The sequence below is a fragment of the Calliopsis andreniformis genome, chromosome 6 (genome assembly GCF_051401765.1).
Source record: "Calliopsis andreniformis isolate RMS-2024a chromosome 6, iyCalAndr_principal, whole genome shotgun sequence".
Classification (NCBI taxonomy): domain Eukaryota; kingdom Metazoa; phylum Arthropoda; class Insecta; order Hymenoptera; family Andrenidae; genus Calliopsis; species Calliopsis andreniformis.
The window spans coordinates 18,727,268-18,745,063 of record NC_135067.1 but is presented as its reverse complement, the minus strand read 5'-3'; the positions used below and the strand labels follow the sequence as shown (position 1 = coordinate 18,745,063).

General features: G+C 44.9%; 1 protein-coding gene across 4 annotated transcripts in view; it reads right to left on the bottom strand.

Moving 5' to 3' along the window:
- Positions 1–3,510: 3,510 nt before the first annotated feature.
- The window catches only part of LOC143180493 (putative receptor-type tyrosine-protein phosphatase mosPTP-1), a 336,896-nt gene continuing 322,610 nt past the window's right edge, over positions 3,511–17,796 (bottom strand). For 2 of the 4 annotated variants that reach the window (XM_076380249.1, XM_076380252.1), the window contains 14 exons: positions 12,651–12,851; positions 11,272–11,552; positions 10,548–10,804; positions 8,715–9,010; positions 7,133–7,353; positions 6,932–7,057; positions 6,686–6,861; positions 6,315–6,606; positions 6,074–6,245; positions 5,875–5,999; positions 5,519–5,796; positions 5,300–5,435; positions 4,470–5,029; positions 3,511–3,651 (listed from right to left, as the gene is read on the bottom strand). In XM_076380249.1, coding sequence (XP_076236364.1) covers positions 4,565–5,029; positions 5,300–5,435; positions 5,519–5,796; positions 5,875–5,999; positions 6,074–6,245; positions 6,315–6,606; positions 6,686–6,861; positions 6,932–7,057; positions 7,133–7,353; positions 8,715–9,010; positions 10,548–10,804; positions 11,272–11,552; positions 12,651–12,851 — 3,026 coding nt within the window. In that variant the 3' untranslated portion in view covers positions 3,511–3,651; positions 4,470–4,564. Of the gene's footprint in view, positions 3,652–4,430; positions 5,030–5,299; positions 5,436–5,518; positions 5,797–5,874; positions 6,000–6,073; positions 6,246–6,314; positions 6,607–6,685; positions 6,862–6,931; positions 7,058–7,132; positions 7,354–8,714; positions 9,011–10,547; positions 10,805–11,271; positions 11,553–12,650; positions 12,852–17,796 lie in introns of those variants that run through there. The other 2 variants (XM_076380251.1, XM_076380250.1) reach the window with 2 other exon arrangements.

Below are 17,796 nucleotides of genomic sequence, written 5' to 3'. Positions count from 1 at the left end.
GTCTCTCTCTCTCTCTCTGTCTCTCTCTCTCTCTCTCTCTCTCTCTCTCACTCACGCACAAACATTGTTGTTTTCTCGTATCTAACGCGTTTCGTTAAATGGTTCGTGGCGAGGGCGTCGCGAAAAAGGAGGGACTACGTGGGAATGGTGACGTCCCCGATGAACAGGGACCACACCAAACTATCACACAAACGCCCACAAACTCGTAATGGTGTGCACGCATACAGAATGCATGTCCATCACGATATCCCGCGTGGCAATATCGAAACGCAGTTATTACAGTTTCTCGCAGTATATAGAGTCTCCTCGACCGTTCATATCATAAATATCTGAATATAATATATTTATATTTGCATTTATATTCATATTTATATATTTATATATTTATACTTATATATATATATAATTTTCCCTCTCTTTATGTATACGATGCGCGTTATCTCATGCGATCCATTCCGTTCGTTTTCCCATTTCGTTTTCTCCCCTCAAGCAGTAACTATCTGTTGGTACACTAGAATTCTACTGGAGCCTAGACGCTCCTCGATGATCCGTGGCTTTGACTGTGTAGGTACGCGTGGATTTCTGGTCTGTTCGGTGACACGTCTTTGCACGATCGCTGTGCCATCGCGAGTCGCCGATTCGCGTCTAATTACCCTTAATTAATGCGCAACGATATTATGGTACACAGACACCTCCGGAGCGCTTTCTCGTTACAGGGAGGGATTCGCTGACTTGTGATCGGTTCAGAGGAATATCTACGATCGAGGCGCCCTCCCCTCTCGCGAAGGGACGCCTCGTTTCTGTCCAGCCCGAGCTTTTCGGCGTTCCACAAAGAGTTTCAACGCGCATGCGATCAACCTGATGCAATTGGGGGTCCAGCTTTCCTCCTCTGGTTCCTCAAGCGCTAGGTTGAAAGCGAAAACTCGTCGCTGAACAAGGTAGTCACGCACGGAGGAACAAGGGGGGAGGCGCGAGGGTGGTTGGTCACGTGCGCAGCTCTTAATGAACGTTGCGCTCGGCGCTGGACGTCGGCTCGGTTTCTCTGATTCGCTCAGAACTCGCCAAAGACGGTTCCAAGCGGTTGTGTTTGCTTCATTATCGAATTAATGATCTGACATCGTGAGTTGAAAGAATGAACCTTGTGACTACGTCGATGGAAAACGCGAACTTAGGATTCAGGATGGAACTAAGTTTATATGGGGATGTGTACAAATCTAGGGTGATCCTTTTTCGTTGGTGAGCTTGGTCGAATACAAAGGGAAGTCGAAATGCGAGGAATCGAATTTTAGCTGTGAGTTTTAGCTTGTTTCGGTTTTCTTCTTTATTCTCAACCCCTTTGCGCCCAGTTCATCCCTCTTTCGCCAGTTGATTTGTAGCTTTGTTGACGTGTTCAAAAGTTAGCGAGAAATACTTTTTTGAATGTTGGATTTCTCATTGGATCACGATTATTTTAGAGAGATAGCTTCGTAGACGCAAATTCGTAACATTTATTGTGATCAATATTTTTATAAAAAGATACATCTAAAAATCACTCTCTGAATCTTCTCTGAATATAAAATTTGAAAATGAGTAAATATTCTAAGCGGTAAGATGAAAGTCTATTAACCTTAGATACGTCTACAACATCAATCCCTGTTCATAATTGGAGTCTGACCAATTTCAAGTATTTCTTCCCCATCTCTTCGACACGCGAACTACACTTATGTCTCAAGCTTCAAGCACGGTCCTCCCCGAGGTCTCGTCGGGCTCATTCGAGATATCGATCGATGATTGGGCATTCAGCGAGATACCATTCAGCAGTCAAACCGAATTGCAACACTTTCTCTTCCTTTTTCAATTCAACTTTCCACGTACCCCGCTATCGGTCCCTCACACCGATCAACTCGAGGAAAAACGTGCGATGCTTGAAGAAAGTTACACCGATATGCAGTTAAAACCGACAATGTAATAAGACCATTTTAATCGACACAGACACAATTACATGTACACATCTATTATTTTTTCTTTTTTTTTTTAGATTTTTCAATATTTTTTTACGTCATTGATCTCGTAATTGGCAGTAACATGTTGTAGAAAATTACAGAGAGTGAAATGTTCGAGTCTTAGTTATCGCGGTGCTCGTTCACAGGCAGTTTTCGTTTCTGTTATCACGTAATTCTTGTTTTTTTTTGTTTTTTTCTTCTTTTTACTTAGCGTATCTAAGTATATATGTATATATATATATATACGTATATAAGAGTCCTAGATCAAAAACAGTCTTGGAAGGTCTTGATAAAAAACGATCGCGCGGCAAAGGAACTCGTGGCTAGAAAAAACGGTACAGCATCGAATATGTTCGGTTCTCCTTTGTTAATATTTTGTTTTTAAATTTATCACAATAATGGAAGTGTCGTTGGATCACACGATTTCGGACAGCGTTGTCCTTTGAGCTGCTCGATCCTGGGCAGGATCAGAGGACTTTGTTAATTATCGAACGCGTTCAGGATTGTCGTCGCCGTTTTTCTGTTACTTTGTGGTCGTTCGGCGGAGGCGAAATTTGCGAGAGAAACACGAAACTACCATGATCGTCGGTGAAAAATGGAAAAAGTTATGTTACGTTCGATCAGGACGTCAATCGTTTCCTTAATTAAACCTTACACGTAATAATCGATTATGATATTAATTATTTAGACTCGGAACTGGGGCTGGGAGCAACCGCACTCATTCATTCTCTCTTCCTTTCTCTCATTAGAGATATACACGAATATTACACGTTAAACTTACGCTTATAACAGTAAATATATCCCACAGAGTCAATTTATAGCGACCGAGTTACGATTGGTTATGTTTAGTCACGATTCAAAAGCGTCTGCACGACTTTGATCAGGTCCTGTCCACGTACTACAATTGCACATTTGCGATTTCCGGTTCCCGAAGTCATGTGCCTTCGTTTCGACCGTTTTGGATCTTCAATTCCTTGTGACATTGCATGTTCGCAATGGCGGAGAGAGAAAAGGGCGACAAAGGGAGCTCTTCCCTATTATATTTAATTACCTCGCATCTCTTCATCAAATCTAAGCTCCCCTAATCATATGAATCAATCACAAGCATCCTCCACAACTCAAATTCGATTCCTGCGTCTTCGATCTGCGTGTGAGGTCAGAGGGAGGGACGTAAAACGAACCGAGAGCGAATATAAGCGATTCTTTGGTAAAGAAGTGGTCGAATGATCCAACTTACGTAAACCTATTACACGTACATGTATATGTGCATGTATGGCCGTGCGTGAGTGTGAATGATTACGAACGTGTGTATGTGTGTACGCGTGTTGCGTGTGTATATACAAAAACGAGGAGTGTACACTTACGCGAAACAATGTAAAATTGGGACCCGACCGCGGCGCGCTTCAGCAAGTGGTTTTTGGCACCCAGCGACACCGGAAGCTGGGCCCCACCTTTTCCCTAAAAAGAAAAGAAAACGTGCCCGCGTACCCTCGCCGCGCGTCCTCGCGGGAGCGTACGCGTCCACGCATACGCGATTGGTTAATATTTACACTAAACATACTCGGGGAGGAATCTTCACTTCTTGTTTCAAGTTGATCCTAGAGTTGAGTCGCTGTCCTTTCATTTGTGCGAAGACGTGTCCAATCTGGGACTCCTTGCCTGCTGCTGCCTGCGTTGGGCATAGGGAGAAAAAGGTATCTTTGTAAACACTCTGTTAGCCTTCTGCCTGGGTCACACCGCTCGACGGTGCAAATACAAATTCCTTAAACCTATAGCGCTGTAGAAGAGAGGGCTCTCGCGCCTCTTGGGATGCGTATCTGTGTACTCAGCGGTGAGTGTTTAGTTTTCGTGTGTATGCGGGACGAACCTTGTCGCGTGGCTGATAGAATTGTGCAGTTTGAGAATGTACTGAGTGGAGAGATCGTGGGGAACTCTTGGAGGTATGATTAAGTGTGACAGTGTTGTCATTGTTGGAGCTTTGAAGTGGCTGTCCACTTGGGGTGTGTTAACGTGATTGGGTTTTGAATATTCTAAGTTTGGGCGTACTTCAGTCTATGGTTAAGTGTAGAGAGTGTTTGGTTACAGGTGGGGGAAATTGAAGAGGTAGTCCTTGACATCAAAATAAGATGAACATGAAGAATGAAGAAATAAGGTTGCCCTCTTGTAATTAATTAAAAAATTCATAATTATCATAGCCATTACCTGAGTGGAGGATCATAGAAATGCCCTCTAGTAACTCTTCCCCCTCATAAGAGTAACTACAATGATCACTACTATTTTTTTAAACATTTGGAATTAAGAAACGAAGACTCAAACGCAATTTCTCACATATTTTGATGTCTCAGGATCACCCCTCTAATTTTCTCCCACCTATACCTGAATGCGTCACAAAGCACATGGAAGGATAACTTTGCGCGTGAAGGTAAAAAAGATATAATTTCAGTAAAATTCAGTCATTCATTTACAACTTTAATGCAAGATACTCACAGAATCAGGATTACACTTCGGGCAGTGTAGAGCTCGATCGGTTACAGCGGCTCGGACCGGCTCGAGGAGACACTGCAACCGAAGATCGGCAGGCATCATTGAGGCAAAATCTTGCAGCTGGTCTCCATACCTTCTGGTGGCACGCGCATGCTGCCGTTTGTAACGTATCCGTTCGCGTCAACGATCACGGAGACGCTGCCTGGATGATTATGGTAGCTGACGGTCTGGTGGGTCATCACGATGTTCTTCTCGTGTTCGTTCGTCGCGTGGATGGACAGACAGCTCTCGCTGCTACGGCTGCTGCACGGCTCCATTGAGTGGTCGACACAAATCGGGATAGAATACTCGTTCATGGAGTTCACTTTCACTGTCGCGTATTCTCGGATCATTGGCTTCTGGGAGTAGTCCATTTGCATGTGTTGCATCGACGAGGTCGGCACCTCGACCGAGTTTGTCATAGTAGAGACGTGGCCGTTCGCCATGGAATAGAGATCTGGTTCTTCGTGAGCTTTCGATGATAGCATGGCTTCTAGAGTCTGGTACAACAGCACGTAATCCTCCTATGGAAAGTAAAGAGATGTGATAGTGGAGTGTGTGGGTCTGTGGAGAATGTTGATGAATTTTGAGATAGCATCTAGATGTGGAAGTTGCCCTTGAACTGTGGGACGTTATTGCGAGATTCAGAGAGGTTGAAGTTGTGTCAAGGATAATAGTGTACATTTTAGAAAGGATACAGAGGTGACCTCCAAGCTCCAGATGATTAAATTACAAAGGATGAACATGAGTGTTAAGTGTTATTGCAGTCCGAATATGGCGGCTCTAATCGGTACCTTCGATCGGAAGATTCCAGGTCGCTTCATGTATAATAGTTTCGCAAACATGTAGATATCAGCGCTCTTCTCGAATTCCAATTGTTTATTCAAGGTGGTGAGGAGGACGAAAACTGCTGCCTCGACGCCGCCATACCTAGAACCAACAATCATTACCATTACTTCCATTGAAGAAACATCTAACAATATTTATCTAATTACTGACGAAGGTCTAATTACCTGTCCATTACCACGATCGGGCCGTTTTGATAATCTCGATGTAAATCATGAATCAGCGTCACAAGAAGGCGAGGATTGATGTTGTGTGGCCAGAAGCCAGGTTGGGACCGTGGTCCCTGGACGATTTTCGCAGTCAGTTCGTAATCGTCTTGCAGAGATCGTACTGCAACTTCACGGAGGATTATTCCATTCGCGGTTTCTTTGATTCCGCAAGATCGGACGCGGAAAGTCTCTGTTTTTAAGTCCTTTCCCTCAGTTGGCCAGAATTCGGGATACTCCTATAAAAAGGCAACCATGAAATACTCTCAATCTTATAAAACCTAGTAATCGAATACTTCATTTGAGATTTCACTTACTTCGTCACATTCGGTTAACATGACCACAGTCTGGGCGTTGCAGTCCCACATCATTTGCCAGAATTCCGTGATTGTATGATCCATTGGATGCTGGGTGATGATGAACTCACGATTGTGATGAAAGCCTGGGAAACCAAAGAATGACTTCAGTTTTCTATAACTTCGAATCTATGGACTTTTTTTTAAAATAATTACTTACCAGCAATCCACGTGGCGTTGATGTAATCGCTCCCATCGATTCCAGGTTTGGGTGTTAAATGAACGCGAGCAGTTTCAATTGAAATCACATCTTGGCTACGATTCTTGTGGAGGTTGCAGGGTTTCATGGCAGACACCAAGTTGAACTCTTTTGGTTTCCAGGATGTTACAAGCTGAAAATAATTAATGTTAAAAACGAAGTCCACGTGTAACAAGGTGCAACCATAGCTACTTAATAATACCTTATACTGTGCCTCAATGTTGTTCCAAGCATCAGTGTTAGTATTATTAGGATTCAGCATATCTTGGACATATTCCATCAACTTGTTCACCTCGATATTGGTCTCACCACTCTCGATAGCCTCTTGCAAAGCATGATGGATAAACACGTACTGTTCTTCAGTCTGGACCAACAAATTTCTCTGTGTGCGAATGTGCTTCAGAAATCCAAACACATTGACTTCATTTTTGCATTTTGCTTGCTTCAGCATGGCGTCGATGACGATGTAGGTGCCAGTGCGACCAACTCCAGCACTGAAAAAGGGAAATCAATGTCAATCAGTCTGTTCAGATTAGGTACAGTGTTCCCCCCGCAATTTCTGCTTTCATTCACCTGCAGTGGACGACAATTGGTCCTGCATCCGGTGGATTGGCATTAGAAGATTTCCGAATAAAGCTCAGAACAGGTAGTGGATGTTCAGGGACTCCATGATCGGGCCATCCAGTGAAATGATACTGCCAAACAATGCGCTCGCCCATGTTCACTCCATTCTTCCTCTTCTTTACCTGCTTAGGTCGAAAGGATACTGTCTTTTAGTATCAGTTGCAATTAGATTTCAGAGTTTAATCCTAAACCAACCTTTAGATGACGAATTTGGAGAGTACGTATAGTATAGGTTGCCATGATATCCTCCCTTAGTAGAGTTACTTGAATACAGCCATAGGTTTCGGATCCCTTCTTAGGCCAATACATATCACATTTTTTCTGTAATTAGAAAAAATATGTATGAACACGCCTGACTCGTGTTTTATGGTTTTCAGGAGGGGCGACAACACTCACGCGTCCACGTTCGACAAGATTAGTGATCATCACGACGATCGACACTCGCTGCTCCCACACCATGCGCCAGAATCCGTCAAAAGTCGGTGGTAGTGGACCCTGTGTGCCGATATAAGCTCGTGTACGCTGCCAGCCATCGATGTAATTTGCGTTCACGTAGTCGTGACCCTTTTTGGGAGGACCTCCGCCACATGACAGCAGCTGTACTCGAGTGTGATCGTCTGCAATAAAGGTAAGTGTTCACACGTTCTACTCGTGGTCTTTTCAGTCAACGAAGAGAATTGCTATCATTATTTCTAGTAGAAAGTTCTAGGAATATAGATTTTATTATGGGAATTTTCTGCTGGAACTATTTTCTAAAAGCTCGCAGTACCAAATCACGGATTTCAATATGCATCTCAGGTGAATACGCGTCTCTTTCATTGTTGTCACTCGTTTTCTTGCTGATAGGCATTAACGAGCAGAACCATGAAGCATCTGTGACCTCATTGTCCAGTGCTGCCGGTCACTCACATTAAAAGCGAACAAGAGCTGCCCGTTAATCCGATAACATTGCGAACGACCGACGAGAGTGCTCGCAGCATCGCGAATTTCGTGTCCTTCGACCCTTTCTGTGATCCTCCATGGTTCAATTCGAGTCATGACTATGATTCATCTTATCGAAATGAAACAAAATACTTTACTGTTCTGAGATCGTAAAGGATTTTATTTTTCGATTTTCTGTGCGATCTAAAACTCAGTATCTCAATACGAGGGTCTTTGTGAAGCAGAACAAAGCAATGATGATAAGATATTGTAATTTGCGTCAGCATGTTCGACTGTACACCCTGTATATTTCGAACCATTCGGAACCATCGATCAATCCATCAAGCGAATACGCGAATGCATTTGAACCGATTTACCTCTAACGAGGCGACCAGACACGCAGCAGTGGTCACTTAGGGCCAGCGAGTTTTATGAATCAAACGAAAGCCGTTCTATGCGGGATAGAAAGTGAGCTCGAGCACAATTTCAGCTCTATTGGAGTCCGTTTTCAGGGGAGGACGATTGACGTCGCGACGATTGCAGACTTCCGATACGCGCGATTACAATTGTCGCATTGTGCTAGCTACATTTCTATCCCGACGAAGGTAAAATACTCATCGACTCGGTCGATGACGAAACAACGAAAGTTCGATGTAACGACTCAATCACGCAACGTCCACGAAAAAGCTCCAGACAGCGAAGAGCTTTTAAACCAACCTAATAGCTTTATCGGCGCGGTTTGATCGGACCTGGACGGTAGATAACCTGCGACCATTCGCGACAGTTGGCCGAGCCAAGTAAAATTAAACAGAACGATGTATCGCGAGGATGAAAGAAAAACTCGCGGGGCTTGAAATAGCATCGAGCGATGGTGGATCGTTATCAGGAAGGAAAACAGTGGCTACATAGAAGCGCGTGGATCTGTCGAAGCCACGCTCAAAACTGTCAAATCCCACCGAAATATATTCTCTCACGAGTGTTCAGACTAAATGAAACGAAACAGAAAATAGAGCAGAAGAACTTTCGTCTTCTTTAACCGACCACGACAGTTACTTACATGCTACAATGTTCATGTATCGATTCTTCGCCTTGTTCTCGACACATTGCGAGTTCTCTGCGGTGAATTTTCCTGTTTCTGATTGAATGAATTCGTACTCCTTGCTGAACCCAATGTCTCCGTCTGCGTGCAAGCTAGCGACGTGTTGGACAAATTTCTGGATCGCCACAGCGGTCCTCTCGCCATCCTGCTCGGTGTTCTCCCATTCCTGGAGCGTGGGCACGTTGCGGGGCGGGTAGTCGAGAAAGTAGTATGCAGTGTGGAAGCATTTTCTGAAAATCGGCCTCAGGCAAGGCCTGATCAGTTTCACCATAAGCATGCATTCGAACGTAAACGCAAAAGAAACGTAGGAGAACGTAACGGAGTAGGGAGACACGGAGGAGGCATTTATCGCGGCGTAGAAACGATACAGGCTCGTTACCGAATGTTCTTATCACCGCCTCGCCGTCTTGGGAGTGACGATAGAACAAATTGTACCTCGTAATAAACAAACTCGAGCGTGCTCGTTTCTCCGCGTCTGTCGCGATTACTTGTATCGAAGCGGTGCTCTAGAAAGCTTTCTTCAACTAACAATTCGAGGAACTTCTTCATCCCGTCGACGCGATATTATCCATTCTCTGAAGAGTGCTTCCAAACGATCGGTACCAAGAATCGACTCCAAAGTGCGAAGACCTCGAATCACCGACCTTGACCCAAAAATGTTCTCTTATGAATCGTTTCGCGAGTCAGGTGGTATCACGGTTGAGTCGACGACCTTGGGCATCTTCGTTCCATCGACCGACAAAGAGAATAGGCAAAGAAAATAGGCGCGATACACGTGCTTCTGCACACGAGGGCACACACGACCTGCGCCACACGACCACGAAACGATCTCCTTCGCGAAACGCCGCTGCTCGACTGGGAAGACTCACTTCGCCGTTGTTACTAGCTGTTATCGCGGTGATAAGGGGTCAGCCGACGATAGAGGAGGAGAAAGATCGCGAGAGGCAAGAGGGACGAGAGCCACGGGGAGCTCAGGGGCGACGGGAACAGGGAAGCACCCAGAACGATTGTTTGCCGTTCTTGTTATTGTTTCTGTGTCTCATTAGCGACGATCGGCCGCGAACAGTTTAAATAGCGCGAGACCAGACGAGGAAGTGACTCGGTGCGAGGACTTCCTGGAGAATTAATCGACTTCGATGCCTCGAGTGGTTTCTCAATATTGTCTTTGTGCGACGTGGGCCGTTCGCTATCTTAAAAAAAATAGATGGATGAGCTAATATAGATACGATTAGATACGGTTTCTTGTAAGATGGCTTTCGAATTTTTCACCTTAAACAAGGTTATATCTCGAATCTCTTCTTCTGAATTGAAGTAATTATCTACTGCTGTCGCAGTATAAGCTCGTTTACATCAGACAAATTTCGATAGGTTGACTGAGTTGATCGAATTTGGTGAAGAGATGAAGAGATGAAGAAATGAAGAGATGAAGAAATGGAGAAATGAAGAAATGAAGAAATGAAGAAATGAAGAGATGAAGAAATGAAGAAATGAAGAAATGAAGAGATGAAGAGATGAAGAAATATTTAAAGACCAACGAAACTTCCTCTCTCTCGCGATGAAAGCAATGCCCACCACTAGCACTCGACAAGGCCATAAGAAGTAAACCTCGCAAAATAGTATTCTACTACCGATCGTCGAAAGTCCTGCTTGCTTAAGCTATGACTTTCATTATCAAGGCAATTAAAGAATCGCCACGCCTCGACACGTGTTATGGGCACGCAGGGGAGTGAAAAAAAACCAAGGAAGGACCGCGCAAAAAAAAAGAAACATGAACAGAAAGTAGATCCTCACTTCCATAGGATGAAGGAGGTGATCATCAGCATCACAGCGAGGCAGGCGCAGACCATTCCAGCGATGATACCGCTGCTGAATTCCGTGGTGTTGTGCGACAGCAGCGGCGGAATCTTGTCGCAATCACGGGCGACTCGCACCTTCTTCACAACAGAGGCGTTCCCATGTATAATCACTCGATTATCGATAGTGCTCCAAGTGCCTCCTAGCACGCAGATCTCGTACACGGTGTTCATTGTAAGGTTGGGTATAATCGTCTGTGAATTAACGATACATGTTATTATGAGTCATCCTGCGGCTTCGAAGAAGGACTCTACGCGCTTCCGATACGTCTAGACGGTCAACCAGTGCTTAGTCACCGATTAACACTGTGCGTCGCCAGCCTAATCCAGCTTTCTGAACCATCAGCTTCCACCGACAGCCACAATTTTATGTCTAGTATGATCAATCATCTAGCGAACCATCTGACTGTTAAATTAGAGAGAAGGAATCCGCCTGCAATCAGAGACGCTCGATCGGCCGAGAAAACGAAAGGTTCTGGGCACAAGTTCCGGTCCAGTGACCCTAACTACCGATTTCTTTCCTCGAGCTCGGTGTTCTGAGTGAAAAGCAGGCAGAAAGTGGAAATGACTGTCATTGCAACGGTCAGATGATGGTTCTGCGTTTGGTTACCGTGACAGAAGCATCGGACGAAGTGAAGGAAGCAAAAAATGTGGAATCATACAGCGCTCTCGAGGTGATCCTTCTCGGCGATTACTTCGATTTCCTCCCAACGCGTGCTGTTCTCGATTCTGTAGTTGATGAAGTAGTAGTCGATCGAGCCCCGAAAGTAGTTCGGTCTGGCCCATTGGATGTACACTGAGTCGTGAGTCTGGCAAGTAACGTTCAGGATGAGCGGCGCGCTTGGGCCTGAGATGTCTGTGCGGCGAATGATGTGGTCCGAAGGCTCGCCCTCGTTCTTCCATGTGTAGGCCTTCACCCATATCTTGTATTCGGTGTCTGGTTCTGGAACAAAAAGGTCGTTCGATCCGTGCAGAGAAAATTCGCTCTACAGGAGACTGTACTTTTTCCCTCCTTTCTCTCTTTGCGCTAAATGATAGCGCAGGATGCCAGATAGATGCTGTTTTACTGTATTACGAATTCTTGGATAGTCGTTTGTCTAAAAGCTTTCGCCATAGTTTACGTGGCTTAATATTTTGCAAAATGACAGTGGGATTTGAAAAGTCGTATCTAGAGACTACTCTCTGAAGATTCTACAATTTGATGAACTTTCTAAAGACCTACTTTGTGAGAACTTTATGAAGACTATACTTACCGTGTATGAAAATCTTCTGAGAACTGTGCTCTCGTAAAACTCTCTAAAGACTAACTAAAAGACGCTTTGACGACATCATCTTTAATAATTTCTGTAATATCCTGCACCATAGTGACGCATACTAACGACGTACTATCAAAAACTAAGAGAATGTTCTCAGGGTAAGGAGAGCGCAAGTCTCGCAAAAAGAAAGAAAGTTTGCAGACCATTTTAGGCTATTCTACTTAGTTTTTCGTAGCTATAAAAGTAGATAAATTGCTTTCGTAGATAAAGAACACCGATCAAAGAAAAATCAATGCTAGCGAGGCACAGTCATTAATTTCTTGCTTAAGCAACTTCGAACGAGATTCATTTGTCCCCTCACTGATTAACCAATACTCCGCCCTCAATGCGTTATCTACCGATGCATTCATCTGCAATCCTCAAGCTCGAGACCGTAACGCATTCCACCGATAAGAGTTCCAGCTTATCGATGAGTCTCGTACACCAGAATTTACTTCGATACGATAACTCTCGAAACAGATATGTACTTACGAGTACTGTTTCCGTACAACTAAGGAAAATAAATTCTTCAAAAGAAAGACTTCAGAAAAATGTCCTAGAAACAAAGACCTAGACATAGATTGATTCAACTTAGTGCTTTATTGTTTCTTTAAAGGAGTTCTTCTATAATAGAGCCTCCAAACAGAAATTATTGGCTGAGCCTGCAGCAAATACCAGCAATCGGAAGAACAGTAGACACGGAACCAATCACACAAAATTGCTTCATATTTCTGGAGGCTACTCACTCAGTTCCTTCAGGAGGAAATCGATGATCGGTCCATTCTCCTCGTTGATTTTGTACATCTGCACGTCGGTGTAATTGGAGTACATATAGTAGATACGGTAACCGGAAATGATCCCATTGGCGCAGTCCGGCTCGGCCCATGACAGTTCGATGGTGGTAGAGTTGATGCCGTTAGAGGTGAGATTCAATGGTTTCGTTGGCACTGCGAAGGAGCAGAAACAGAAATTAGGATCGAACGATAAGCATTCCTCCCAGCTGGAAAATTTCTACCCGAAAAAAGAAGAGAAATGATTGAATCTCGCTTTCGATTATCCGCAAGCACGATTCTCGGGAGGCACGTTCCAGAAGAAGGAATCCTGCGGGTGGATAGCACGAACCGGCAATTTTCCGTATTTTGCGCGCAGCACAGCTCAATATCCGCAGCTCCGTAAACTATTTTTCGGTCGGTGCACTTGGCGGCGCCGCCTCTTTTCCCTCTTTTTCGTCGGCCGCTCATCATCCTCCTTGGAAGACGACCTTCCAATTTTCCGCGCACAAAGACGAGAGCGAGGCCGCGACGGCCAAAGTCTGAATAATTAATTTCGCCTCGAGTGTCTTCTCAGACCCCTCGCGTCGACGAGTAACTCTATAGACACCGTTCCCTGCGACCGCAGCTTCTAAGATCGAGGCTGCGTGCTCTTCCAGCTACCTAAAACGCCCTTCCTCAAGAAGCGAGTTCGCAGGGCGCTTCAAAGAGTCGAATCCTTTGTCGACAATCATCGATTTCTCTTTCAACGAAACCTGCAAGAGGGATGGAACGAGGCGACAAGCTTCAACCGTTTCACCAGCCTCCTGTCGTGGCTTCAGGATGGAGTTTCTTACATTTTTCTGCTGTGAACTGCTCGAGAAATGAAGCAGAGATTCCTGTTAGCGTTGAATTCGAAAACCAACGAGTTTTGTGGGTAGTGGTGGATCGAGTGGCCGCTTATCGAAATTTTCGGCTGGAGGAGCACCGATGAAGCATGTTTCCGATTTCAAACGATAAATTACCTGGCAAACTGATACCCCTCGAGCACCAAACGGACTTCAATAATGCACGGTATAGCCTTAGTGCTTCTGTGTAACGCAATACTCGTCCACGCGCGAACGAGAATGAAACTTTAGGCCTCGGGTGCGCGACCGTTTAAACTCGAGCGGCTGTTTGCCGCGTGTTTGAGCACAGGTGAGGTTCGGGAGGTTCGAGATCCAAGGGTGGAAGGAGCTGGAACGTTCGATGTGTGATGAAATTTAACGTTGTTAGGGTTCTTGCTGTTGGAGAGAATTGAGGGGTGAAAGGTTGAAGGTTTCTATTACTTGCTTGGAGCTGGATTCGTTGTGCTATAATCAGTGGAAGGTAACTGTTTCTTTTATTTGATATGTTTCTAGTTGGTAGAATCTCTTGTATCAGTGTCTACAGAAATATTAACGCTTTATTTACTGTCTTAATGTTCGTGCAACTTCACTGTAATCTATTGTCACGTGTAAATCTAGAGATTGGACACTAAATACCTGACAGTTATTCCTAGAAGAAGTGCATGAGTGACTTATAGCAATTTCATTCCCGCAACTCATTTAATTCTAGATATATAGATAAGTTAACAAGTCTCATGAGGCACGCTGAATAACTATCTATTTTTAGGTATGTCACAAGAAACAGCTAAAAAGAATATCTGCCTATAGCATGGTCGTAAAGTCTGCGAAAGTACTAATGTTACCACGCTCAGGTTATCGGAATAAGAAGTTTAATGCTCCTCTTGTGATACAAGCACTTCATAAGGCTGTACGAAGCATCTCGACTCTAAATCGATTTCTCTAGTGGCGTGTACATGAAAGAAACACAGAATATTCCAATTGCTTAGTAAAGTTCGAACTTTTCTAAGTATGTACCAAGTACTTACTCCATAGTAAACTTAATCCTAGGCCCCATTACCTCGAATATCTTCAACTCTCAATACCTTTAATTACGACCATGCGATATTTTTCCTATCAGAAGTAGCATATACTTCATCAGAGGCAGACACCTTCAAGAACGAACAAGCGATTCATAACTCCTGCAGCTTGCAAGCTCACAAAATCCATTCCATTTCCTGTCTCGTGTCGGGTCCGACTCCTTCTCGGATGCATTTGGCGACAACTTAATGCGACGTTTCGCGTTTCGCCAGCCCCAGGGGAATAATGGCCCTCTCCGCGACGAAAACCCGTGTGCGAAGAGGAACAGTCTCGTTCCACTTCGTATTCACGTCGTGTCGCGATAAAAGCGAGAAGGCGAGTCACGACAATCGACCGCAACCTTTTACAATTCGTGTCTGCCCGGCTGATGACTGTGTATCGAGTGCTCGCGCGCGCGCGCGCTCACGCACCGGCTGAAAAATGAATACGATTATCGCGGTGAATAGAGGCAAGGTCGAGCGTGTGCAACTTCACTCTCGACATCGCTGCGGAGCGTTGGCGAGGCGAAGAAAAAAAGGAAGAGAAAGGAGGGAACGATTACGTCGAGGTCTCGCGCCTTTTCTGCGGCCGACTTTTCCGGGTTCAGGGAAAACGCGAACGTTCCCTTCGTTTTCTTCTATTTACGGCGCTAACGCTTTTCCTTTCTGCGCGTACACTTTTGGAACTCTCGAGGTATTCTTCAGCCGCTTGGGGAAATAATTCAGGGCTGCTTTCTTCTCTGCTAATGTTGCCGCGAGATACCATCAGACGTGGAAATTACGTACAGGAACTGTGCAGTAACCGGAAAATTTTAATATAATCTAAACGCGAAATGGTCAGTTCTCAGGCAACTATTCAGTTAACTACTCCCTGTCGAGGATTCTCGCGTGAAGAAAAATGGTTTGGTAAGACAGAAAGATGTTATCGAAGTCACGAAGAGTGATCACACTTTTATATTTATTTTATTACTTGGCGCTTAAGTGATTACACCAGGCTGATATAATTCTTGTATAATACAAGGAGAATGCATTCTGTATCTATATTTAAAAGAGTATCATTTCGTAAAAATTGGGAAGCGAAAATGCTGCTCCTCAACGTACAATATAGGTCCTCTTGATAGAAACAGTACTTTCAGTTCCTCAGAAGTCTCCACGAACGCAAACTTGTCTACCGAAGTGAATCATAGTCCAAATGGGAATTTTGCCTGCAATTAGCTAGAAGGTAATTTCGTTGGGTTTTGCGACGCATAAGAGGCGTTCCTTCGAGGATACGAGAAATAGGCGAAAGTGCCTTTATTAGGATCGGCTCGAGTAACGGCGCGCGAGTGAAAGGAACCCGTTGATAAGAAAACGATCGCCGGCTACCTGCTTCGCGTTACGTGGCTCTCATTTCCTGAACGGCAAGTTTATGAACTTGAAATGCAACCAATGCAATTTTACAACCGACCAACCCGAGCTGGTCCGCGCTATTTAACCCTACCGCGAGATCGCGAGTCCGCCGCAGGTCAATAAATCCATGTATTATTTATCCGCTTGGCGCTAAGATAAATAGGTGAAAGGAGAGATCGATGAAGAAGAGATACCCAGGTGTAACGTTGACTCTTCAATGAGGCTGTGGAGACTATAAATAAGACGTGGAACTAGGATATTAAGTCTTTTCTTTAAACTAAGAGCTTTGAAATTTGTAATTAGTTTTAGACACAGGGTTGACCACTCGATTGACCAATCAATTTGCTTTAATTTGGTTAGCCTTATGGACTTGGAATGCCTTTTCAAAATGACCTTTAAAGCGTATTTATTGCAGAGTGACGCAGCGTACGATATCGAGAGTAATGATATATTCTGTAGAGAGCTGGCAATTAATAATTCATGAGCCACTTGATACTGAAGTTTTAATCTACCTGTAGTTTTTGCTGCGCCGATGCTGGAGAACTACAAGTGGATTAAAACTGCAGCACTAAAGTGTCTGTTCTGAAAGCCACGTATCATTATCTACTTCGACAGTCTCGGGTTTCATCAACAAGCAGAGTCTCGTCAGAGAGTCAATATTCTATCTAGAGTTCAGAGCCTCTCCTGAATTTTCGAGAAGCTCCATCAGATCAATCCCTTATCGTATGTTTCCGCGAACGACGCGTTCCCCTGAATTCGCGATGACTAAAATTTTATATCAAGCGATTGTGCCATCCGACAGAATCGCCAGCGGTCGATAGTAAAAGGTGTGGGACGTTTCTCTGGGGCAACGTCACGGGGCGTAGTTCGCCATTAATTCAAGATACGCGTCGGACATTAGCAAACGGACAAAAAGGCTAGACATTTTCGAGCATGCGAATTAGAGTCGCGACCTTGGCGAACACCTCCCTTGGCCCGTAAAAATAGAACGTCTGAATGCCCCCGTGAGAGATAACGTGCTTCGACTTTCAAAAAAGAGAGAGAAGAGGAGGAACCGAGTCTAAGCGCGACAACAGCCTTATTTCCATAATTTTATACCTGGCCGACAGAACATGGCATAAGGTCAGCCGGAGCGCGACAGCTCCGTGAAGAGGAACACAACATTTTGGTAACCGACGATAACCCATCGCGATACAGAATCGGAATGAGCCGAGGAAATCATCGAACCACGCCTTTGGCTCGGGCTTTTCTTCGAGCAGAAACGGGATTCGTTTCCTGTCCACCGCGGAGGATCGAGTGACGCCTAGGAGCCGTTTCCTCTCCGTTTCCCATGGAAACTCGTTTCGTGGTCACGCCATGGAACTCGACAGGCGGAGAAGAAACGTAAGGCAGCGTTTTCATGGCTTTATGATAACGTGTGCACCCGTGAATCCGCGGGTTGGCCGCTTACGTAACGCCCTCGAAGAGGGACGAGATCAGGAGAGGATCGGGAGCGAGATAGAGCGTGGCCGCGAGGTGGATTCCGCGAGAGAAATGTAATACTAGCCTGCTGCACCGTGTTCCTCGAAATCGAGACGGAAAAGGAAATGAGTCGCGCGCGAGTCGGTTGCACGCGACTGGAAAATCTTCGCCGCGAGATTACGACCGAGCCCCGGCGGATATTTTTCTTGAGTATCGATTTCCGCTCGATCGCCGCGGGTGACTTCGTTTCGAGAAGGAAGCGGCACGATCTTCGCCTGCTAAGTGGCTGGGATGAGTCGACTCGTCGCGGAAGTTCAATTGCTATCTGGCAAATGGAATAGATACCTTGAC